The sequence below is a fragment of the Pituophis catenifer genome, unplaced genomic scaffold (assembly GCF_029215685.1).
Source record: "Pituophis catenifer annectens isolate HBS135680 unplaced genomic scaffold, rPitCat1.0.hap2 SCAF_4, whole genome shotgun sequence".
Classification (NCBI taxonomy): Eukaryota; Metazoa; Chordata; class Lepidosauria; order Squamata; family Colubridae; genus Pituophis; species Pituophis catenifer.
This window is the reverse complement of record NW_027256884.1, coordinates 78,783,127-78,808,646: the sequence shown is the minus strand read 5'-3', so window position 1 is coordinate 78,808,646 and position 25,520 is coordinate 78,783,127. Positions and strand designations below refer to the sequence as shown.

Sequence of the window (25,520 nt, the reverse complement as noted above, 5' to 3'; positions counted from 1 at the left end):
CCAGCTTTCTGGGAGTTGAAGTCCTCCAGGCTTAAAGTTGCCAAGGTTGGAGACCCCTGATTTAGACTACGCTTTTGTTTATGTTCATCACCCCAAATCGTTAACAAAAAGAATTAAAACGCACATGCCTCAAATAAACATTTTAATGCATCCATGCAAATCAGTGCTAAATAAAGGGACTATGTAACCCACGTGTCTATGGAGCTTCTCAGTCATCCAGGTCATGGTTGTCCCAAAGGTGCTTTTTTCAAGAGGCAACGGGACTTCCTTGTTTTTCTTGGAAGACGTTTCGCTTCTCATCCAAGAAGCTTCTTCAGCTCTGACTTTGATCCTTCCATTCCCCACCAGTCAGTCAGAGCTGAAGAAGCTTCTTGGATGAGAAGCGAAACGTCTTCCAAGAAAAACAAGGAAATCCCGTTGCCTCTTGAAAAAAGCACCTTTGAGATATGTAACCAGAATGAATTCCAAGGCAGGGAATCGGTGGCTTTCCTAAATTCCGCTTCTCATCAGTCTGAGGACGCCACGTCAGGAATCATGGAATGGTAGTCCAAGAAGGCCAGGGGCATCGCACATTTCACCCGTGGAGTTAGAGCGTTGCTGGGAAAGGCAAGGCAGTCTCCACAAGTCCCACATCAGCACTCGACCGTCTCCCGTTGCTCCTCGGGGCTGTGAACTTCTGGCCAGGCGGAATAGGAAGCAAGTTCCCGAGCTTTTGCGCCGCCTCCGCAGTTCCGCCTCCGCCCTCGTTCGGGAAGCTGAAGGGTGTCGCCGTTAGCCTCCTACGGGAGCTGAAGCAGCCGCGGCCTGACGATATTGGGGTGCAAAGAATGGCGTACGAGCCGAGAGGATCGCTGCTTACCCCTTCAGGAGGCGCGTGAGCAGAGGAAGCGCTGGCGGCATGTTACCCCTTGGCGAATGGCTACTGTTCCTCTTCCTCTGGAGGCTGCTGCTTTCCGCGGTTGTCGGAGGTAGTTGTCAGGGGCTGGGAGGTACTTTCCAAGGCGTGTATGAAAATAGCGTTGGCGGGTGGCTGGAGCGGTCCTGGGAGAAGGAATCTGGAGGTTCTTGTGCCTTTTAATTAGGTGGATTGTGTGGTTTTTAAAATCCCAAATAAGGGATGGGCTGAATTTTCCAGCATCTGAATAAGGTTGCTATCTCTTTCCAACACACTCTTATGAGTTCAGGTCTAATCTTAGCAAGTCGATTTCCTCAAGGCAATAAGAAAATAAATAAATAATAAATCGCTCGCTCGCTCACTATAAAATCAAAGGTCTAGTCAGAGACTTCCCAGTTGTAGGGTAGAGGAAGGCTTGTCTTAAAGGCAAAGGTCGGCTGTTTGGATTGAAAAATGGCGAATTTATGGGGAGCAGAGGGCACTTTTGATAAGCTTTGATAAATTCGGGCTGCTTCTTGGAAAAAGAGATACTGCTCTGTAAAGTTTTTTTTAAATGGGTAGTGATCTAGAGCTGCATCATCAGCCTATTTAGTTATGAATATTGTTATTTAAACAGACATTTATGATGGGATGAGAACTAAGTTAACCTGTAGGATTGCTATGAATGCTAGCAATACAAATATTTGCTTGGCACCTTTTAAATGGTTATATAGACACTTTCAAAATAAATGAGTGATTTTAGTAAGACTACAAAAGCTGACCAATGGATTACAGTTATTAGGTAGGTAAAAATGAGGTGTTAGATATAGAACTGGTTATAACGTGTATCATATACCTCTATGAATTATAATTACTTGTCTTGATGCATCATGTTTTAGTGAATGTAGTTGCCAAAATAATCTGCATTGATATTTTGAGAAGAGCTTCCCTCCCTCAGCTCTATGCTGTAAGGCTAAATTTCCCAAAATGAAAAACAAACAAAAGAAATACACAAAAGTTTACTTAAAAAGCAATTAAAAATCATGCAAGCAGTAAAAATCACCATGAGCATTATCTAGCACGCACAATCTGTCTAAATAAAGATGTTTAATATTTTTCAATCTGTGTTCCTCAGAACTCCAAAGTTTCATGAGCATTTGGTGAAGGTCTGTGTTAAGAGAGGAGAAACTTCACTTGAATGCTGCCAATATACGGTCACTAGAACTTTACCTCTTTTTCACTGCTTCTGAATACTTTTTCTTTTTCAACCTTGAGTTTTAAAATACTGTATCATCTTAGTTCTCTCAGCAAGATATTTCTAGTAAGTTTATATTTTACAAAGTATTTGTAGGTTGTTAACTTTCCATGGCAATAACTATTTATTTCTAACCATGCCATTCTGACAGTTGGAGAATTTCCTTGGATTTGGATTCAATCCTTCTTTTGTTGTTTTTTTTATAAATTGTTTTTATTCAATGTTTACATCCTTAAATCTTAGTTACACTTTTACAGCTTTCCAATACCAGCATTTTTGGTAATATCCAATTTATCTTTCAGCCAACTATATACATATGCATTTAATTTTTTTTTTGTTACATACTTATTCATATAATCAATACATTTTATATACATACCTACTACACATTAAATATAACATCCCATTATAATATCTTCCCTTTTGCTATACACTATCCATTAATTTTAGATTCCTTTTCCAGCCAATCATACCATCTGTTCCATGTCCTCTCTGTCCTTAAGTTCCATCGTTAACTTATCTGATTCTGCACACTCCAGCACCTTTTTTTATAATCATCGTGTTTGTTGGAGTATGTTGTTGTTTCCAGTTTTGGGCAAATGAGATTCTGGCGGCCGTACTTATGTGGAGTTTTAAATTTGAGGAGACAGTTTTGGTAATTACATTTTGGTAATTATCTTTTCATCTGTCCCTGTTAATATTTTATCCATTTCTTGTTGTCCATTTTGAAATCCATATAATTCTAAGACTTTTTAATATTTTGTTTGGATCTGTAAATAAGGCCACCAATCTATTTTAATTCCTTCTTCTAATAATTCTTGTTTAGATCTCAAATTTCCTTGTCCATCTAATAACTCTTTATAGGTTACTATTTTATTTAAATCAATTAAATTGGGTAGACCAAGGCGTCCATCGTCAGTATCCATCTTGGAACTTTTGTGTAAAAATTTCTTCTGATCTTCATCCAGATTTCTAATAATACTTCTCTTACCTGATGTCTTTGGAAATATGTATGGGCTTTGTTCTTTCCCTCCCAAATAAAGGCGTGCCAACCCTCTGTAAATCGTGCCCTCAATCGTTAGTATTCTTCCATTTTTTAAATTTATCCAATCTTTGAGCCATGATATTATTGCAGCCTGATGGTAAAGTTCCCAACCTGGAAGGCCAAAGCCACCCTTATTTCTGGAATCTTGTAAGAGTTTTAATTTAATTCTGGGCTTTTTCCCCAGCCATATAAACTTACTAATAATTTTATTCAATTTTTAGAAAAAGCTTTTCCCCAATTTTATAGGTACCATTTGAAATAAATATAAAATTTTTGGTAGAATATTCATCTTTATCATAGCAATTCTTCCAATCAATGATATTTTATATTTCGCCCAACTCTCTAAATATTTTTGAATTTGCAGCAGTAGTTTCAAATAATTATCTTCCTTTATTGAAGATATTCTTGCTGTTATCCAAATACCCAAATACTTTACTTTTTTTACAATTTGAATTCCTAATTTCTCCTCTAATTTCTTATTTGGGCCTTTCATAAGATTTTTGGTGAGTATCTTTGTTTTATTTTTGTTTATTTTTAAGCCTGCGACTATGCCAAATTTCTCTATTTCCTGTAGTAGCACTTCTCCCATTTCCAAAGGGTCCTCTATTATGAACATATCATCCGCAAAGGCCTGTGTTTTGTATTCCTCTTTTTTAATTTTTAACCCTTTTATTTCCTTATTTCCCCTTATCTGAGTCAATAAAACTTCTAATGAAAGAATGAATAAGAGCGGAGATAATGGGCATTCTTGCCTAACCCCTTTATTTATATTGACTTTTTCCATTAGGTCTCCATTTATCATAATTCTTGCAGTTTGGTTTGAATAAATTGCCTTAATTATTTCTATAAATTTTTTGCCGAATTTCATCACAATTAATGATGAATTAATGATTAATTAGAAATTGCCAATTCAAGTTGTCGAACACCTTCTGTGCATCCTTCAATATTAATGCCAATTGTCTTTCAGGGTGGGCCTCATAATACTCTAATATATTCATTATAATTCTTGTATTGTTTTTAATTTGTCATTTGGATAAAAACCCATTTTGATCCGAATGAATAATTTTGTTTAGTATTTTTTTTAGTTTTTCTGCCATTATTGTTGCCAAAATTTTGTAATTGGCATTTAATAGCGAGATTGGCCTATAATTTTGGATGTGTTGATTGTCTGTATTTTCTTTTGGGATTAATGTTATGTATGCCTCTGTCCACGAGTTTGGCATTTTAGCTGTCTCCAGTACTTCATTATATATTTCCAACATAAGTTCTTCTAAAGATTCTTGAAATGTTTTATATAATTCTGCTGGAATTCTATCTGGCCCTGGGGTTTTATTATTTTTTTGGCTTTCTGCTTGCCTCTTTCAACTCTATTAAGGTAATTTTGTCATCCAACATTTCCCTATCTTCCTCTAATACATTTGGCAAATTTCTCTCCCATAAATATTTTATGTTTTCTTCTGCAATATTTTCTTGGCAATATAGTGTTTGAAAGTACTTTTGAATAATGTTTTTTTTTCTCATCAATCTTATAATGCAAATTTCCTTGTTCATCTTGTAAATGTATCAATTTTTTAGCTTTTTCTTTTTTCAATTTGTGGGCTAACCATCTTCCTGGTTTATGTGCTGTTTCAAAGTAATTTTGTTTTGCCAATTTTATATTTTGTATCATTATCTCCTGTTGTAATATATTAATTTTATATTTCATTAAATCTCTTTCCTCTATGATTTTCTCATTCTGGGGTTCTTTCTGTAGGGCTAATTCTAGTTTTTTAAGATTCTCCAATATTGACGCCTGTTGTTCCCTTTTCTTTATTTCTCCTCGCCACATATGCTATAGATATTCCCCTTATATATGCTTTAGCAGTGTCCCATAAGTTCTGTGGAGTCGTATATTTCTATTTTTCTTAAAGAAATAATTTAATTCCCTTTCCATTGTTTGCTTGTACAATTTTTCTTTTATAATTCTTTGATCTAAGGTCCATCTCCTTTTTTTCCTCCTACCTTTCCATTTTAATATTAAGGGACTATGATCCACCCAAGTGCTTGGCATTATATCTATCTCTTCTAATATTTTTCTGGAGTTTAGCCAACCTTTTATATATACAGCGATCCCTCTTTTCTTGTTTTGTGCCAGCACCACATGTAATTCCCCTAATTTGGGACATTTTATAAGATCACTATGCTTTTCTCTAATGTGTACCTCCTGGAGGCAAATGATATCCATCTTTTCTTTTTGTAGTCTTGTTAGTATCTGTTTACGTTTAATGGTGAATTGATGCCGTTTAAGTTTAATGACAGCATCTTTATTTCATTTTCCATCTTGTTATTTATTTATTGGTCTTGGTCCTCTCCTTGTTCTGTTCTCAGTCTGTGCTCTAGTTCTGGCTCCTTCTCTTACCTGATGCTCTGTTTCCTTCTGGTGTCTTATCTCTTGTTCCATGATTTTTTCCTCAGATATCGGATCTTCTTGGCTTTTACTTTCTCCTTCCTCTCTACTATTCTGTTCGTCCTTCCCACTTATATAGTGGTCGTAAAATTCCTGTGCCTTTTCCAAGGTGTCAATCCGGAATTTCTTCTCCTGCCATGTTATTAGCATCCCCTCCAGGATGAGCCATCGGAACATCACTCTATATTTTAACAACTGTGTGGAAAGAAAGTGGTAACTTCATCTCTGCTCCCTTATTCTTTTTGGGATCTGTTTTAACACTATGATCTCCTTTCCGTTATACATCAGGGTCTTCTCTTGTTTTGGTATATACTTCATCCTTGTTTTTTTTCCTCACAAATTTAACATGAACTTCTCTCGGAAGTTTATTTCTCCGTGCATAATTCATATGAATCCTGTATGCTTCGTCAATTTCATTTTCCAGCTCCTGTTTACTTTTTTGTAATGGTTCCGCCAGGACTTCAGCCATTTGTTTGGGGAGTAGTTGTTCTTTGCATTCCACAATATTTTGAAAGCGAAGGTAAAACATTGATTTTTCCATTTCCAAATTTATTATAGCTGTTTCCAATTCCCTATGTTCTGCCACCATTTTACTTGTTGCTATGTCTAATTTTTTTTCCATATGATCAGTTTTAACCTATACCAACTTTATATTTTGTTTATTTTTGGTTATCATCTCCTGCATTGTACCTATTTTGTCGTCTAGTTTATGTATCTCCCCCTTTACTTCTCATTCTTAATGTCTTCATGATTATTTGTCATAACCGCCTGCATTTTTAACATTGTTTCCTGTATTGCTAGTAGGGTTGACTGCATATTCTGTAAGTTAATGGTAGAACCAGATTTTTCACCTCTCAACCCAGCTTCCGCAGATCTTAATCCTGAGGGGGAAATTGTACTTGTCATTTTGATATTTTAAAAAAAATGTTTCCACAGTACCATATAATCAACCGTGTTCTTCTATTCCTCTCTTTCAATCACTATCCTTCCTTAATTCCTCTAAATTCTTTCCATACAATTAAGGTTTAATTAAGGTTTAATTAATTAAGGTTTATATTAAGAGACAAGTGGAGATATAACATCTCCACTTGTCTCTTAATATAAACCTTAATTAATTCACTACCAGTTTCTCACAATTAATTAATTAATTAATTAATTAATAATTAATTAACAATTAACTAATGATTAATAAGTAAACAAATAAATAAATAGATAAACAGATAAATAGATATTAATAAGTAATTCTTAACTATACTCCTTTCTTAAGATTCAATTAGTTATCAGTCTTAAATATATTTCTATAATACTACAATGATATATAAATATTATAAAATATTAAAAATTGTAAATGTTATGAAAAAGTAACATAATTATGTTCACTCGTATTCCTGACAACGTCCCAATACTCTCCAATGTTGTCTATTTGTCTTACAATTAAATTAACTATATATCACGATATCTAAGAGTCAACAAAGGTTAATATGGGTTCATATAAGTTATAAATGTTTCAAAAAAATAAATGAGTACCTGATTATAAATACAATGAATATTTCAGCAAGTATATAAATATAAATATATTGTTATGTAAATCTTACTTATTACTCTGTAATCTTTCCTTAATTAATTTTTTACTAACACCAAAGTTTCTTGTTGACTGGTAGATTTGTAGATTGACATTATATGTCCTTGTCTAAGTTCATAATATCTTCTATTTTACTTCTTCTTTCTCTCTCAGTCCTGCGCCTGAGGGTTTTTTTTCCAGCTCTTCCTCCAAAATGTCTTCTTTACTCTAATCAAAACTGCCTAGTCACCTCTGTCGTCTGTAACACAGTTTCTAATCTGTCACCTCCAACACATCCAGCATGACCAACACTTTCTCTTTTTTCCCCCCAGAAACAGTCCCAAACAATAAAGATTTCTTTCTAGTAATGCCCAATCCACTTGTTAGCTACAGCTCACACAGTCACTCTTTTTTCCCTTTTTGACAGCTCATGATCTCTGCTCCCACCGCCGACTTGCTGCTCAATTCCCTCTTGGAGACTCACTTTATTGCTTCTGTCACAAGTCCTTTTATAATCCTTGAGAGTTTTCCCTTTCTGTCTCTTTTAAATCTCCTCTCACTGGTTCTTCAAGCCGCTTTCCACTGTTCTCTCCCTGTACCAATCATCGGGCCGTCATGCCTCTGGATCTGCCATTATCAAGCAGATTTCTTCCATGTATATCCAGAGGGCTCCTCCTGCCAAATGGGAGCTCGTACTACTCCTTGTACGAACCCTAATGGGACCCCTCCACGTGGTCGATCTCTCCAAGATCCGACCTGCCGAAAAAGCCTCAAAAACATGAAAAATCGGGTACGAACAAGCGGAGCCCCGCTAGTTCATCCCACTACACCATGACATCACTGCCGGAAGTCTCCATCCTTCTTTTGGATCTATCCTTCTATCTATACCTCCCAATGCCCTCTCTCTTCAGTCTCTCTATCTCCAGAATTCAAGTTGGAAAAGGTGTCCGAAGTTACCATTGTGACAGTTCTAACACTAATTGGGACTCAATTAAATTAATTGACTTTAATCTTGGCACCCATGGTAGCTTCTTCCTGTCCCTCCCCCATGCATGCACCTTGAGAGGGGCTGTTCTAGATTTCCACTTCATGAGAGATTAAGGGAGTAATGGATACTTTAACATTGAAGCAAGGATAGTTTTGTTTGTGTTTTACAAAACAGTGGAAATTACCCTGATAGGCTTCAAATAGGTTTGCATTTGTAATTATTGAGAATTTTAAGATGTTTTATGTAAACTGCTTTGAATCACCAGAAATAGTATGGTATAAAAATATGGCAATAAGTGTTCATAGGCTATTGGCACACTGATAATAAGCTTAGTTATTGCTCTCCAGCATACAGTATTATATCTGCATCAGTAATGGGCAACTCACCTCACCATTGAAGTGTTTTGAAGCATGGTGAATTGTGGATATTATGTTTTTATTCTTTTTAGCGTCTCTTGTTTCTTTGCCTTTTTAGGATTTTCTTTCTCCTTACCACCACCACAGAATTTGAAAATTAAGTCATATAATTTTCAGAATGTATTGAGCTGGTCTCCAGTTAAGGGAATCAATGGTCCGGTGTTTTACAGCGTTCAGCGTCGCTTGTAAGTAAACAGTTGTCAAATATCAAATATAAATTTCTATTCTTTATCATATGTTGTCATTCAAATTTCACCACTAAGGAATTCTACTGTCTTTTTATTATATTGCAGAAATTATACCCAAACATGGAAAAAAGTGAACTGCAGAGATATCACAAAACCTGAATGTGATTTTCAGTCTATCAGTGATTTTTTTGGAATTATTTTGCGTGTTAGAGCTGAAGAAGGCAACTTAAAATCTGAATGGACTGAAACATCTTCCTTTGTTGCTAAACAAGATAGTATGTTTTATTTGTTACTTGTTGTTTATTGATTAATTAAGCCTTTGACTAAATATGTTTCTTTTAGTCATTTCATATGTGAAAGTGAAAACTGGGGGCAATAGAACAAAAGATAGGGCCTATACGATAATACCAAGTCTTGATTTTGTCTCAGAGACTGAATACTGTATTTTTTGCAGTATAAGACACACCTTTTTATCCCCAAAAAGAGAGTAAAAATCTGGGTGTGTCTTATAGTCCGAATGTAGCCCCGCCCAGCCTTTTCCCTTTCAGAAGCTGAAAAAAAGCCTCTCAAACGGAGGTTTCAGAGGCTGAAAAAAAAGCAAGGCACAGAGCTCACCATCAACGAATCTGTTGCTAAAGTTCACCTCTGGGAACTGATTGGGGGTATTCTGGGAGGCCAATCCACCCCCAATCAGCTTTTTTTAAATTTTCCTCCCTAAAAACTAAGGTGTGCCTTATACTCAGGTGCGTCTTATAGTCTGAAAAATACAGTAATTTATAATGGCATCATCAGCTTTTATAAACTAAGATCCAGAGGCATTTTATGAAATTGACTCTTTCATAAAAACGTGTCAATAAGGTTTTTTAAAAAAAGGAATGAGACTTATTTATCATAACAATACACAGCTATTCATAAATGTATGCTATAAGCAGAATTGTAAATTTCATTTCAGCCCAAGAAAAATATTCATGTGCTTCAATGATACACTATCCTCTATGTAAGAAAATTTTAGATGATGTCATAACCATTGCATTATGGAATTTTAAGATTTTCATCATTTGTCAGAAGCACGTATGATACAGTATTATGTGAATAATTAGCCTATCTTGAATATTCTATACAAATAAAGGCATATGAATTTTTCCCATTATTGCTGCTGCTTCTCTTGTCATCATGTCTTCTATAATATTATTTAGGTTTTGGTTGATCCTTTGTGAAATTTATATCCCACTTTTCCTTCAGAAACTCAGGGAGTCCTGTGTAGCATACACCTCTCTACTTTTCACTTCCACAACAATAACCTTTTGGGATGATTTATTCTGAGTCACCCAGCAAGCTTTTATGGTGAAAAATAAACTTAAAATCTAGATCCAGTACTATTAGAAAGTACCAAATTCTTTCATACAAGATATGATCCAGTGTTGCATAGATGTTAATGCAGACTACAGCAGAAAATGCTAAACTCAATTCACAGGGGTCTCCCATTTATGTTGCCTTCAACTCCTAGATGAACTGTGGGGTTTATTCTATGTATTCAAATGACAGTGGCAGAAAATGCTGCAAGCAAGCATTTCTTTTTGAATGCAAATACTCTCAAGCATTAAAATGAACTAACATAGTTCATGCACAAGTTTCTTATGCATATTTGACTAAAATAATGGAGATATGATGTTTGGTTAAAATAATGGTGTTTGTATATTCATTTTAGCCATTATAGGACCTCCAAGAGAAATAAATGTAACCTCAGAAGCTAATTCAATTCTTATAAGTTTCTTGCCTCCCTTTGAGAAAAGAAGTAATTTCTCTTCATTTGACTATACAATCTATTGGGAGAATTCAGCAGATAAATCAGTAAGTACTTGCCTTTCCTTGACAAGCTGATAATATAAGAATTATTAGAAAACATTTGAATAAATATGTTAATCTCTTATTTATATCATTACCCATACTGTTGCAGGTCAAATTTATAATAACATTCTTAAGATTCAGCAATAAAAACAAATACATTAGATTAGGGGTCCCCAACCCCCAGGCTACAGACTACTAGGAACCAGGCTGCATAGCTGGAGATGAGTGGCATGTGAGCAAGCAAAACTGAAACCATCTCCTCCTCCCCTAGTCTGTGGAAAAATTGTGTTCCATAAAACTGGTCCCTGGTGCCAAAAAGGTTGGGGGCCACTGCATAATATAAATCATTGTCATTAAATAATGGAGAAACCATCAAATACTGTATTTATACAGGGTGGACCTGGGTGAAGAAAATCATCAGTGATCACCAAAATATAATCAGGCAGGCAGGGAAAGTATGCTACAGATCCTATCAGTCAAAGAATTCTGACTGGCAGGGGATTAATCTAACTTGGTTACAGTATAATCAACTTCAACTGAGGTGGAAAGAGGACCAAAAAACTGGTATAATGATGCATGAGGAGGAATTGGTTAGACATATAAAAGAGAAAGGTCCAATGCATATTAAAAGGCTTTACAATGTTTTGTTAGAAAGGGATTCAGAAACTGAACTGGTTAAAGATTGCATGATTAAGTGGGCACAAAATTTTGCAGAACCAGTGATGTTGGAAACATGGGAAAAAATTTGGGTTCAGAATGTTAAATTTACACAGTTGCAGAATTTGAGGGAAAATTTTTATAAAATGTTTTATAGATGGCATTTAGATCCTAAGAAATTGTCGTGCATGTACCCTAATGTTCAACCAAAGTGTTGGAGATGTGACTGCTTAGATGCTACATATTATCATATTTGGTGGACTTGTAAGAAGGTGAAGGCTTTTTGGATAAAAATTTGGTGGGTTATGCCGAATGTTTTGAAGAAAAAAATTCAGTTTTCTCCACAATTGTTTTTATTGGGTATAGTTAAGGGTTTTACACTGGGTGAAATAAAGTTGATATTGTATATGATAACAGCAGCGAGATTACTGATAGGTCAATATTGGAAAAATGAAGCTGTGCCCACTATCGAGGAATGGACTTTGAAGATGGCCAGTTTTGCAGAGATGGCGAAGATTTCAGCATATCTAAAAGATCACTCACAAGAGACTTATGAATGGGAGTGGAAAAAGTGGATAGATTATGTGCAGAACAAATATCAGACTAGGAAGTATCAGATAGCTTTTAACTGAAAGTGTTATATAAAGATAGAAATATTTGAATTTTGTGAAGATGAAAAATATATTGGGGATGGAGGGGTTCAAGTTTTACAAAAAGGGGATTTTGATTTTGATTATATTCTATGGAAGTCCGGGGGGGAGGGGTGGGTTAGGGGGGGTTGGGGAGGGTTAGGGAGGCTAGGGAGGGTTGCGGGGGGGAAATGGGGAGAAAATGTAATTGTAAAACTTTTCCAATAAAAAAAAAAAGAATTCTGACTGGCAGGATCTAGAAAGAGAGCCTTCTTTGCTGTTGCCCCCATATTATGGAATATACTTCCCCCAGAAATGAGGTGGCCTCCATGACTCAGTAGCCTTGTGGGGGATGGGGACAAAGGACAGTGCAGTCATGGCGCTGGTTGGTGTCATGAGAACTCTCCTTCTGCCTCCATCAACCAATTTAAATAAATTTAAATTGCCTTCTTGGAAATTTTCTTGTCTTTTTGGAATTTTATATTTTTATAACTTTTAAAATTTTAACTAAATTTTATCAGTTTAATTTTATATATTGTTTTATATGCCAATATTATGCTGAATACCTACACTGCCTACAGTTCCTCTTTGAGGGAGAAGGGCAGTCTAGAAATACGAAAAAATAAATAGGTAGGAGATAGATAGATAGATAGATAGATAGATAGATAGATAGATAGATAGATAGATAGATAGATAGATAGATGAGAGAGAGGGGAGAGGGAGAGGGAGAGAGAGAGAGAGAGAGAATTAATACGGAATGCCTTACAGATATTAAGGAAGAAATAAAGAAAAGCCTGCCCATGACTAACCTCACAACCTTTGATTACATAGATTAAAAAGATGTATTTTAAATGCATAAAAAGTATTAAAATTATTCTAATGGGATTTGTTTGGATATTTTAAAAATAATAATAGAAAATGAGATTAGCTGGTCCATGGAAAATAAATCTAGCTTCATAGATGGGGTAAATTTTTAGAAGAACTAATCCTTTTCCAAAACTGTAGACTTAAACATACTGAATATATGATTGATTCACCATTAGGAGAGAAAAAAGAGTCTCAGAGTCACTGGAATTTGATCAGTGTACACATTTGTTATTTTTAATGTTTTAATGTTTAACTGGTTGACTTTTATAGTTTTAAATTGATTTTATATATCTTTTAATTTTTCATTAATGCCTACTACTGGTAGCATTGGTTGGAAGATGGGTGGCTATATAAATGCTTTAGATAAATTTAATAAATGAAGGTGATGATGATAAGAATTAGGAGGAGGCAGAGGCTGGGAGGTTTTACTTATTTATTCAATTTCTGTGGCTACTTACCTATATATGACTGACCACTTGATTTTTCATATAATTGGTCTCACATCTTTCATAATCTATAAACAGCCTAGACGTAACTAAAGCTTTTCCAACTATCTACAGAATTTCTTCTTATCTAGGTGGGATGATCACAGTAGGTTGTATAACAAGATTTTTTAAAACTTAAAATTATTTAGAGATCAGCTTTCATTCCTTGATAGAGGCCCACAAACCTCTGAAGTTTTGTCCAAAGGAAAATCTACCTCAAATTCAATACATCCACGTTGCTTTTATAATATAAAAAGTTTGTCCCTGCAACTGTTTTAGAACTTTTTTCTTACTTATCTCGACTATTAACCAAATCCAACCTTTCTTATTTTTCTGAGATTGGATGTGGTTGACAAGGTGCTACTACCTGCTGTGACCTTTTATAGAAAGCCATAGCAAATGTGGCATGGAAAGTGGAGAAAATAGAAGATATGTTACAAAAGGCATAGATGGGATAGCAGCCCTTTGAGCACCTTTGATTTTGGGGATAACAAACATATTATAAATCCTTAGGCTATTTATGATCAACTATATGCTAAGCAGTGATACTGGGCTTCCTTTATCCAAATTGCTTAGAATTTAAAAGTAGTTATTTTAGATATTCTGGAATACAAGTTTTCAGCAGTCACAAACAATGTTGGAGATAGTTCCACAAAAATCCTTGATTTGGGGGTGGGTAATCTTTTCAATCTGGGAGCCCCATACTATCTTTTTGTTCTGCCTGAGGGCTTCAGGAGGCATTGTACCTTTATTAGGAAGATTAAAGCCAAATTTTTCAGATCTATCTTTTAAATGGGCAAAGGAGTACCTCAAATCTTGCAAAACAAAGTCAGTACTCCTTAAATTCACCCCTCCCACATTCTAATTAAAAATATTGGATATAATTGTGGTTCTACCACATAACAAAAATGTTGGCTGTATCTACTGAGAGCTATCTGAAGGCCAAGAATAGGATTCTGGGGGATCCATGTGGGCTAGGGATTGCCTATCCCTAGATTGAATCCAAAGTATTGCAGATAAACACCTACAATGAACCTACCATGAATTAAAACAGCTGTACTTCTAAATTAATATGAAAGGACTGTAATTTGAATAACAGGAGCTATATAATAATGTTTTAACTGGCTTTTTAAATTATTCTACAGCTAATCATGAATACTGTACACAGATTTAAGAATCTAAAGGAAAAAACCACATATTGCTTTAGGATACAAGCAAGACTGTATAACCGCGAAGGAGAAAAAAGTGGTATTTATTGTGCAATGACTACAATTACTGGTATGTATTACTATTTAATTGATGTATAATTATGTAGATATTTTTTGTTTAAATCATCTCTCCTGCCATGGAAACATGACTGATGCCAAATTCTCCTCATCAACCAGATCTTGGAAATACAAACCAGTCTAATATGATAATAGGTTAGAGATTTATTATAATTGGCCTGCCATTCAAAAACAGTGGCCAGGATCACTATTGGTAGGAGTAACATAACCTGGCCTTAAGACAAGATTAGGAGTGGAAGTGACCAGTGAGGATTGGCCTCAAATATCCATTCTTCCTTCTTGAGTACACATGTCCCATATCTCATCACATCTTCTCTGCCTCTTTGTTGAGGTTTCTTTGCATCTCAGCCTTTAAATAATATCAGAGATCCTTCTCTGGGTCAGCCCTACTCCTATGAAATAGCATCTCTGTGGAGGTGAGGATAGTCCTTATTTATGTTGTTTTATAAAGTGATCAAGACCTGATTCTTCTGAAGGATGGGTGAATATTGTGTCGGTCCTGAAGAGGAAGTACCTGATTTTTCCTGTATCAACAGGAGTATGGCTGTATATTGGTTATGATTATGATTTCACTGTTATAGCATTTGTGGTTTGATTATCCAGATTAAAATTGTGCTGGAAAGTTGTACTGTAACAAAGCGTGTAAGCCACTCAAGGTCTTTTTTTTACTGAAACATAAACCTTAATACAAATTAACTGAAGATGCTAGTTGAGATTATAGCAGTAATGAACAATTCATTACAGCTTTCTAGATGAAATACACTTAAATTCGAGTGGAAAATTGATGTTGGTATCTCAGATGGTCCATATAGTACTGTATTGTCTTGTCCTTTAGTCCTTTTCCTTCTTCTCTTCAGTTTCTTGGGGTTTAAATTTTTGTTCTTGAATTCTGTAGAAATCAAGTCTTTGCCATGAAACATCGGATTAAGATGAAAAGTAACGATTTTTTAAAACACAATGTACTGCATTTTGACAGTATCCCTCTATATAATGTTCATGTTTGCAGATTATTTCACTGGGATTGTTCCTAAACCTAACTAAAAAAAGGAAAAGTAATGAGGCATGTTTCACTGTATGAGAAGGAATTACTTCTCCTATTTCTCAAATATCTATCTATCTATCTATCTGTCTGTCTGTCTGTCTGTCTGTCTGTCTGTCTCTCTCTCTCTCTCTCTCTATCATCTATTATCTATTGATCTACCCATCTATCTATATTCGCCATGGCACCCCAGGGCTTTCTTTCTATTTAATAATCTAACCTCCAACCAACAGTACCTATAACTCAACACTGTTCAGGAACCCACATTCAATTTGTTCTAATAGCTTTTTATGGCCCTATGTCCTGCATATTTTTCACCAGCTATATTGGCACTTCACTTCCTGCACAGAAACTTCATTAGTAGACAAGATAGTATAGTACCATTTTTCTGAACTTTCATTGCAGTGTATTACTATATTGTAATCCAACAAACTGATAACTTGTTTCATGTATGTTTCTGCCATTTTGTAGCAAATGTGTCTTTCAATGTGTTAATAATATATCAATGTCTTTCTTTTTCAGAGGGAACAAGAATGCTCTATTGCATATTGATACTTATATCTGTGTTTGCAATACTAGCTTTGGTATTTTCGCTGTTAATGATTATTCGGAAGTATCTAAATATAATTAAGTCCTTTTGGCAACCTCCTCTAACAATACCATCACACTATGCAGAGGTATGTATTTCTGCTGACTTGCAATAATGTCTGATTGTAGTAAACTATATCTGGAATTCAATTACATTTACATCCTTTATTCCGTAGCAAAATCAGACATAGCTGGACTTGAGACACGTTAACATATGATGGTGGGACCTTTTCTTCTAATTTAACATTGGAGCTTCTTTTAGCCAGAACCATGCAGTCTTTGCACCCTGACCCCTACACATTATGTTTGCTGTGATTGTGATCTGAAGGTAATGGTGCAGGTTGAAAACAAAGGAAGTACACCATTAATTGAACATTATCATTAAACCTTGATTTTCAATCATGGATTAAATAGAAATCGTGATTGGTTATAAATATGTCAGTGAGGCTGGATCATTTAGGGCAGTGGTTCTCAACCTTCCTAATGCCGCGACCCTTTAATACAGTTCCTCATGTTGTGGTGACCCCCAACCAGGGGTGGGTTCTAAATTTTTTTACTACCGGTTCCGTGGGCGTGGCTTATTTTGTGGGCGTGGCTTGGAGGTCATGTGACTGTGTGGGCGTGGCTAGCTGGTCATGTGACCAGGTGGCCATGGCTATGTTTTTATGGACTACTCAGAGGGCTGAAAAAAGTGATTTTTTCCTCGCACTTTTGACTGGTCCTCATACTTATGACCATCCTCACATTTATGCCCGTGCAGCATTCTTAACAACCATGTCACTCATTTCACAACTGCTTCTTTTCACCATGGTGATAAGATAGGGCAAAAAACGTAAAATGTGAGGATAGTCGTAACTTCGAGATCTGCTCAAAAGTGTGAGGACCAGTCAAAAATAACTTTTTCAGCCCTCTGAGTAGTCCATATGCACAAAAGGACTACCCAGAGGGCTGAAAAAAGTGATTTCTGACAGGTCCTCGCACTTTTGACCGGTCTTCGCACTTATGACTGGTCATCATTTATGCCCATTGTAGCATTCTTAACAACCATGTCACTCATTTCACAACTGCTTCTTTTCACCATGGTGACAAGATAGGGCAAAAACGTAAAATGTGAGGACAGTCCTAAGTTCGAGGACTGGTCAAAAGTGCGAGAACCAGTCAGAAATAACTTTTTCAGCCCTCTGAGTAGTCCATATGCATAAAAGGATACAGCAATAGAGAGGGATGAAGGAAGGGAAGGGAAATTAGAGTAGGAGTGAGGGTAAGAGAGGGAGGAAGAGAGGAGGAGAAGGAGAAAGGAAGAGGAAGTAGGGAGGAGAAGAAGAGGGGGAGGAAGAGAAAGTAAGAAGGAAAGAAAAGAGAGAGGTGGTAGGTTTGAGGAGAAAGATTGCTGTACAATAAAAAAGATGAAAGGGAAGAAAGCCAACCCCAAACAAATATGAAGATATTAAGATAAAGAATGAATTGTTAAACTTTAAAGAATAAAAGAGAACAAATATGAATAAATAGCAATAATTAGAAACACACATACAAACATACAATGTATTTTCTTTTGTAGGAAATTAGCACCCACCCCTTTCCTGGAAGAGTGAAATATTTTAGGAAATATGAAAAAGGCAGAATATTATATTTCCCTGGAATAAGCATGTTTTGAAGCAGCTCCCATCTTCCTGCCCCCACCCTTTGTCAATGGGCCGTTAAGGCCTGGGCCAGTCTATTCTACATAACAAAGATCTACCTCCTTCAGGCAGAGCCATAGTAGGAATTGCCAAAGATCCAATAAAGATAGGATTAGCCCTCTACCCATCTAGCAACAGAAACTCACCACATGTGACCTGGGAAGCACATGTGACCATCAGCCAGCAAAGCTAGCTAAGACCCCCCACCCCCTGGGAGTCTGACAACCAATCAGGATACTCTTTCGTGGCCCCAAGAAATGCAGAGCCAGAGAGAGCATAAAAACCCGAGGATTTACTGTATCTGCCCTTTTCTGTTCAGGAACTCAAGCCATGTGATCCTGTCCACCATTAAACCATCTTTCCAAGCAGTCTCCATGTTTCCAGTGTCTTTTTCCCCACTTAGAGCAGAACCTAGAAGGAGACTTCTTCCAACACTTTGAACAGAGTATTTGGCCGGTTCACAAATTTAAACAGTGTTTAGTCATTTCAATTAAATTTACAATTTCTATATTTCCTTTTTGCCATATTTATTCCTCATCTATTTTTGTAAAAAACCAATATTACCCTTCATCTCTAATCTTAATCAAATTCAATTTTTCCCTTCTATTCTATATTATACCCCTTTCCATTGTCATCTATTTTTATATTCATTCTCACATTGGTTAATTGTGTAATATTACAGTTGTTTAAAATAAATTCCACATTGTAATATAAATCAGTTATATAACTACCTTTTTTGTATATTAATCAATATGAACATGAATATTCCAATTATTTCCATGCAATCCAATTTCTTACAAATCAATTAATTATATTTACCAATAATAATAAACCAAATAATTTCCCCCATATATTTCTCCAAACCACAACTTAACCATTTCTGCTTTCAACACAATATACAATTAATAGTATCTCAATTATTACAATTCCCTAGTTAAATAGAGCTTTTTTTCTTTTGTGTTTTAAAATCTTGAACTCTCCTCTTTTGCCCTAAATTTCCCATTGTTTGCACCTACCTTTTTTGGTGAGGAAAAAGAAAAGAAATCTGCCTGCCTAATTTTCCAAGTTGCAGCAACAGTAAAGCAGGCTTTTACTTTCAGTTTCATTTTTCAGCATAGATAGGGGGGAAAAAATCTGCACTCTTTGCAAGCAAGCAGCAGAGCCCTGAGCAAAACAACTGAGAGCAAATCAGCTGAGAGTCGGGAGCCGATCTAAGCAAGAGCTAATTAGCCTATGCTGAAGCTCCGCGGGCCAATAAAATTACAAAAAAACACCGAACCATTTGTTAAATTGCTGGCTCGCCCGCCCCTCGCCCACCACTATTTATTGGCAATAAATAGTAGTGCGGAGGGGCGGGGCAAGCCAGCAATTTAACAAGCAGTTCGGCTGCACCACTGGCTATAGGGCGGCCCTTTGAAGCCCCGCGGCAAGAATTTAAACAGTTTTTTTTCCTCTAGCCGTCAGCTGGGACTCAGGAGGCAGCAATAGATTGGGAGTGGGCGGGGTAAGCGAACGGCCAGCAATCCAACAGAGCAGAGAGTGAGGGTGAGTGAAGGCGGGGGGGCGAGAGAGGGCTTTGGCGACCTCTGTGAAATGGCCGTTCGACCCCCAAAGGGGTCGCGACCTCCAGGTTGAGAACCGTTGATTTAGGGGGAATCTGCATTCCAAAGGCAGGGGGTTACTTTGTCAAAATTGCTGTGATTAAGTTTGTTTCATGTAAATGTTGTATCAGGTTTTGTCCACTTGAAACAATTAATTTAATGAGGACGTTGGGACTTTTGCATATAACTGTTGATTAATTCTAGACTTTCTTTATTTGACTAATTCTTGATTTTTTTTGTGGAAACTGTTAGATGGAAATTGCTTAATATTGAGTCAGCTAGTATTTTTCAGTAAATGGGAACTAATCAAATGTAAAGCGTACAGTAATTGCAATCTGGATTTACTCCTGAATTTTTTTTCTTGGTATATTATTTATTTATTTTGCAAGTCCTTTTATGCCTCAAGTGTCATTATAGTGCTTTCATTGTAAATTACTGTACAGTGTATTTGGTTAAAGTTTATTTTATTTATCAAGATCAATCCTATATTTCATTTATAGACAAACATAAGAGAACTGAGAATCTAAAAATTAGATTCCAGCAGTGAAGTATAAGGACTATGAATGAGCATACCAAGAACATTTTTTTTAAAAAATAGAACTTATTCTTATATAATCTATATATAATACCATAAGAATTGTAAGTAAATATTGATCTAAAAATAGTACAAACGATATTGAAGTAGAACAGACATATGAATTAATAAAAGTGAATGTATTTATTTAAATATCATTTTTAAAAACACAAAAGGCAATTCCAAAACAAAGATTAAGGTTGCATAGATTAGGTTTACAAACAAACAAACAAACAAAAAGACTTGTTAGGATCTTAGATCCAGCACTCAGAATGAGTAGAACTGACCTTTTTTATGCATTAGGATTAAGGGCAAAGTGTTAAGTATAACAGAAGCTTGTGATCTCCATGCACCCCTTAAAAACATAACATTAAGGCCTAGTTAGTTTGGGGACTGCCTGCTCCCATAACGTCTGTCCAGCTGATTAGATCTTGCACAGAAGGTACACTCTCAGTTCCTTCAGTTAGACAATGCCATCTCTCAGAATCCTGGAAATGCACCTTCTCTGTAAGCTCTCCAACAAGATCCACCACTACCACAAGAACTAGATGGCTCCCACTCAGCAATTGTTTAGAAAAGCCATGAAGGGTAATGTTCTATACCCAATAATTTGGCGAGAGAGAGTGAAATCCTTCATTGTGCTTGCCATTCTTTTTTCTTTTGTTGTGAGCAGCAGAATTGTTAAGAGTCAGGCAGCATACAAGTTTAATGGATTATTATAAAAAAAAACCTCCACCCCAAAACTTTTACAAGTCTTAATATGCTTATTTCTCTTCTTATATCCTTGTCTAGACTACCAAATGTGAAAAGAGGGTCCTTGACTGTATCTTACTTTGGCAGCTTTCTTCTTTTAATTTTAACAGCTATTTTAATTTGGGGATTTTATTCTTGCTAAAATATTTCAAATGTTAAGACTAGAAAAGAAATAAAACTGAGTCTGATCCATTTCTTGAATGTCATCCTTGACATGACATACAAAGCCACTTAGCTTTTGCACCCAGAGTTGTTGCAGATCCCTGTCATAAATCGTTTAATATGCTTGCAGCCTTCTGGTATATTCCAGCATGGTTAAAATTAGAGACTAATAACAATCTGAATTACCAGGAGCATAAATCATTTTTCTTCACTCCTACTACTCTAGGCTATAATAGTGCCTGATTATGTGCCCTCATCTTTCTTTTCTTCTTGCAAATTGGCCCCATTTCTGTGAGCAAAAATATTACTTTAAAGTTTGGCACATCTGAGATATGATAACATTTGTTTAAAAATCCAATTTATTGCAACTGAACTTTCTAAATATAAAATTGGACACACAATCAAGATCCCATTTCAGTTATAAATCTGTATGAATATTTATATGAAATGAATGAAACCCCTTAATTCAATAGAATTTTCCTCAATAAAATGTTATGAATTGCTTTTCTGTTGACTATTTTGCATTTCAATATTATCATAGCAAATATGAGTATATATTTTATTGGTTCCTAACAGTTCTAATGCTTTTTTCAGGATCTTAATGACCCCCAAATGATTACAATTGAAGAATTTCAGAACTCTGCAGGAGAAGACCCTTGGGACATTATTTCAGTTACCTCCAAAGCAGAAGATGATAAGATTCTGATAAGTTTTCCCAGTGAACATAGTTGACAGATATGATGAAAAATATTTTACATCACTTACATCTTATTCATTACCATCAAGTTATTTTAGTTGCTTGTTTAAGATCACCAAATTTCTAAGGAAGTTCCACTCATCCATCTGCATAGCACTGTGAATTAAAAAACTGATTTTCATAGAGAAGCTTATTCATTTAGAAGAAAGTCCTAGTATTTAGTCTTATGTTTAGAATTTCAGCGTGAATGTTAGGAGAACACAAATCCTATTGCCTCATACATATATATTTTTCTAATGATTAGAGTTTTGTCCTATCCTACAACATGGATAGTTTACACCAACATTACCTCATTAAAACTTTTTGTAGTAGACTGAGATGAGAAAAGTTGATTTGACATGAAATTTAGCTAGTGAAATCATTCAAAATTTCAGTGCTGTTAAATATCAGAGATACATAACAACACTTTTGACCTGGTTTTAATTTATAGGCTTGATGTTTACATTATTAAACTTGTTAATTTGAAGCAATCTTAAGAATGTAAAATTGAATACTGTCAACTACAGCTGGTGAATGGAATAATGTGTTTCGAATAAGTTTGTGTTCTTCTTGAACAGGATGGAATCAGAAGAACTTCCCTGCATGATGGACTGAAGGTCCTACTAGTTATGTCTGGTGGATCAGTTACAGCCTGTTTATTAATTGGGATCTTTCTTCCAACATTCATAGGACAGCAACAACTTAAATTATTGTAATTTTCTGTGACTTGTGTGACTATTTCACTTCCTACCAACTTTTAACAGACCAGACTATGGTCTAGTTGTATTTTTTGTTTTTAAAAAAATCAATTGGACTGGCAGCATTTGAAGATGTTATTCCATGCTCTTCTTGCTAAGCTTATTTAAACAGTACTGTATATAGAATTCTAGGCAATTGCATAAACATTGAGATTACTCAGAATTGCAGCAGGGTGAGTTCCTATATTTCTCTTTTCCAGAATCACTACAGATTGTCCCTTCCTTGGATTTCCTTCCTTTATCATGGCAAGATTTGAAGTGTTCAACCTTGTACGGCACCCATTTAATTACCAACTTAAATAATCATTTCATAGTTTTCATGATACTTGCATGTGATTTCAGAGGAAATGTTGAGTTCTTAGACATTTTTATACTGTTTTTGCATTGAATTTCTGATGTATATTATATTTGTACTGTATATAACATATTTTCTATCAGAGAAGCAACTTACTTTGTATAAACCCTAGAAAATACTGGGAAGAAGGAAATGACTACAGCTAGTTCTCGACTTATGACCATTCAATTCAATTCAACCTTTATTGTCAAAGCACAACATGTGTACAATGAGATTGACCTGAGCCCCAAATTTTTGTTGCTAAGTGAAATTTTACCCCATTTTACGACCTTTTATGCCACAGTTGTTAAGTGCATCACTGCGATTGTTAGTAACATGGTTAAGTGAATATGGCTTCCCCATTGACTTTCCTTGTCAGAAGGTCACTAAGAAATCACATAACTCTGGCACACTGCAACCACCCTGGCACATTGACAACTATACAAGTCAGTTGTTAAGCATCCAATTTTTGATCACATGACTGGATACTGCAATGGTTGTGTGAAAAATGGTCATAAGTCACTTTTTTCAGTGCTGTTATAACTTTGAACTGTCACTAAGTGAACTGTTGTAAGTCAAGGACTATATGAATATGCTGCTATTTGATTTCAGTGAGAATTCAATTTTAATTGGGCACCCAGCCTATGATTAATGGTACTTTATGTTGTTTAAGGATTAAAATTGCTTAAAATTCTTGATAACATTGTAAAGAATTTGTTCTTGTTTTCCTCCTGGTAATGTATGTATATAATGTATTTGTTTTTATTGGAAGAAACATAAAATCAAATGCAGAACCTGTATTAAAACCATGGCTGATTAATGGGTATTACAGATTTCTCACTTTATCTTTTAAGTTCTAAAACTGAATATTCCAAATGTATCTGATGTCCAGTCTCCTAAAATTAGGGAGCTCTGTATTAAGCCAAAACTGAACTCTTAAAATACTTGTGTTAAGCATCACACAAAATGTAGTACTAATGTTGAACTCAGCCAATGATTGGCATCTCATTGGTGGAAAATGCTAATATGCAAGAAAGCAGTTAAGTTAAAAAAAATTATGTGCCAAAATATGAGTAAATAAAAGTCTCTTTTTGAATGTAACAGACTTATGGCTGGAATTAAGAGTGGTATGCTGTACAATTTTTGAAAATATTTGCATTTAGCACTTAGACTTATATACCACTTCATAGTTTTTTACAGCCCACTCTAAGTGGTTTACAGCAGGGGTGTCGAACTTGTGGGACGGGTGCGTCACACGCTGGCCACGCCCACCTCCATTTTAGCGAAGGGGGAAAAAGTGATACATCACATGACGTATTGTCACTAGTTTGATGCCCCTGGTTTACAGTGTCAGCATATTGCCCCCAGCAATCTGGGTCCTCATTTTACCCACCTTGGAAGGATGGAAGGCGAGTCAACCTTGAGCTGGTGAGAATAGAAATGCTAGTAGTCAGTAGAATTAGCCTGCAATGCTGCATTCTAATCACTGCGCTACCGTGGCTCTCATTTAATGGGTTAGAGGCTTGTTTTACTCATTACTTGTTCAATGCATGCTAGAAGGAATTGTTTACCAAAGTCTGGGCAATACCTCAGATGTCTTTGTATCACAGTATTTGCAATACCATGATATGCCCACATTTTTTAAGTGGCACTTAAAAAAAACCCAGACACAGCTTTTCATGTAATCTTTACCTCTTCATGATATATAGGCGTGGCCAAAATTGTAGAAACTTTTTGGGGAAAATGTATTTTTGAAGTTTGATGGCTAATAACACTTTTTTTTTTTTTTTTTTTTTGGAGTTTCAAGATAATCATATTCCACTGCTGGAATGGTCTGGGAATAGCCCAGACCTTAACTCAGTTGAAAATCTATGGAGCCAACTAAAGAAACATGTTAGTCAGAAGTGACCCAGTAATAAAATCCAGTTAATAGAAGCAATCATTCAATCTTGGTTTCATATTATAACAGCTGCAGAACTATTGACTTGGTTCACTCCATGGGAAGACATTGTAAGGCCATAATTCATGCTAAATGTTACTCAACTATTAACTGATGTGATAATTTTTATATATCTTGTTTTTTCTATGGTGATAATTTTTGTATATCTCGTGTCTTCTATATGTTTCACTTTTCTTCTTTATACTGTGTTATTCTAATAGCAAATCCTTCATGAAAGTTATTACATTACATTCTTGATTAAATTATCTTTTCATTGATATATAATTTTATGGTATTACTTCAAAAAAAGTGGTGTTATTAGCTAGTTTTAGAAAATACACTTTTCCTAAAAGGTTTCCAAATTTTGGCTATTACTGTATATTGCTACAGCTGTGCAGGTATTTGAAATAGGTGATTTACAAAGTATTAGCTCAAAAGCACCCTTCTATTAAATCCCAATGCAGCAATTTTTTGTGAGATTTGCACACTGCTTTATTCAGGATTATCTGCACAGACAACACTGCCAGCAGCGATTTGACTATGCATGCGGACACAGCCAGTCATAGCTTTCAAGCAATTGCACAAGCCATGCAAAAGATGTAGCTGCTTTATTGCTTCAAGGTGAGGTACTTTGTGCCTTCTCATTTTGTACACCTCTTTTGAGTGCCCTGTCATAACCATTACCATCATCTCTCTTCTTCTTTCACTTCCTTTTCTGAAGTCAATAGCTAGGTTTCTTTCTCTCTCAAAATTATCTGGCAGCGTGTCTGAGAAGCACTAAGGAGAAAATCCATGGGCAGCGTATTGGAGAC

At 35.6% G+C, this 25,520-nt stretch overlaps 1 protein-coding gene across 3 annotated transcripts in view; it reads left to right on the top strand.

Annotated features, from left to right (window-relative positions):
* The first annotated feature begins 761 nt into the window (after positions 1-761).
* The window catches only part of LOC139317286 (interferon gamma receptor 2-like), a 30,795-nt gene continuing 6,036 nt past the window's right edge, over positions 762-25,520 (top strand). Inside the window, exons 1-8 of one of the 3 annotated variants that reach the window (XR_011600427.1) lie at positions 762-968; positions 8,644-8,770; positions 8,879-9,048; positions 10,482-10,624; positions 14,405-14,537; positions 16,107-16,261; positions 21,536-22,705; positions 25,209-25,496. Coding sequence is in view for 1 of the 3 variants with exons in the window: in XM_070944338.1 (XP_070800439.1) it covers positions 899-968; positions 8,644-8,770; positions 8,879-9,048; positions 10,482-10,624; positions 14,405-14,537; positions 16,107-16,261; positions 21,536-21,673 (936 nt within the window). In the remaining 2 variants the exon portion in view is untranslated. Of the gene's footprint in view, positions 969-8,643; positions 8,771-8,878; positions 9,049-10,481; positions 10,625-14,404; positions 14,538-16,106; positions 16,262-21,535; positions 24,143-25,208; positions 25,497-25,520 lie in introns of those variants that run through there. The other 2 variants (XR_011600426.1, XM_070944338.1) reach the window with 2 other exon arrangements.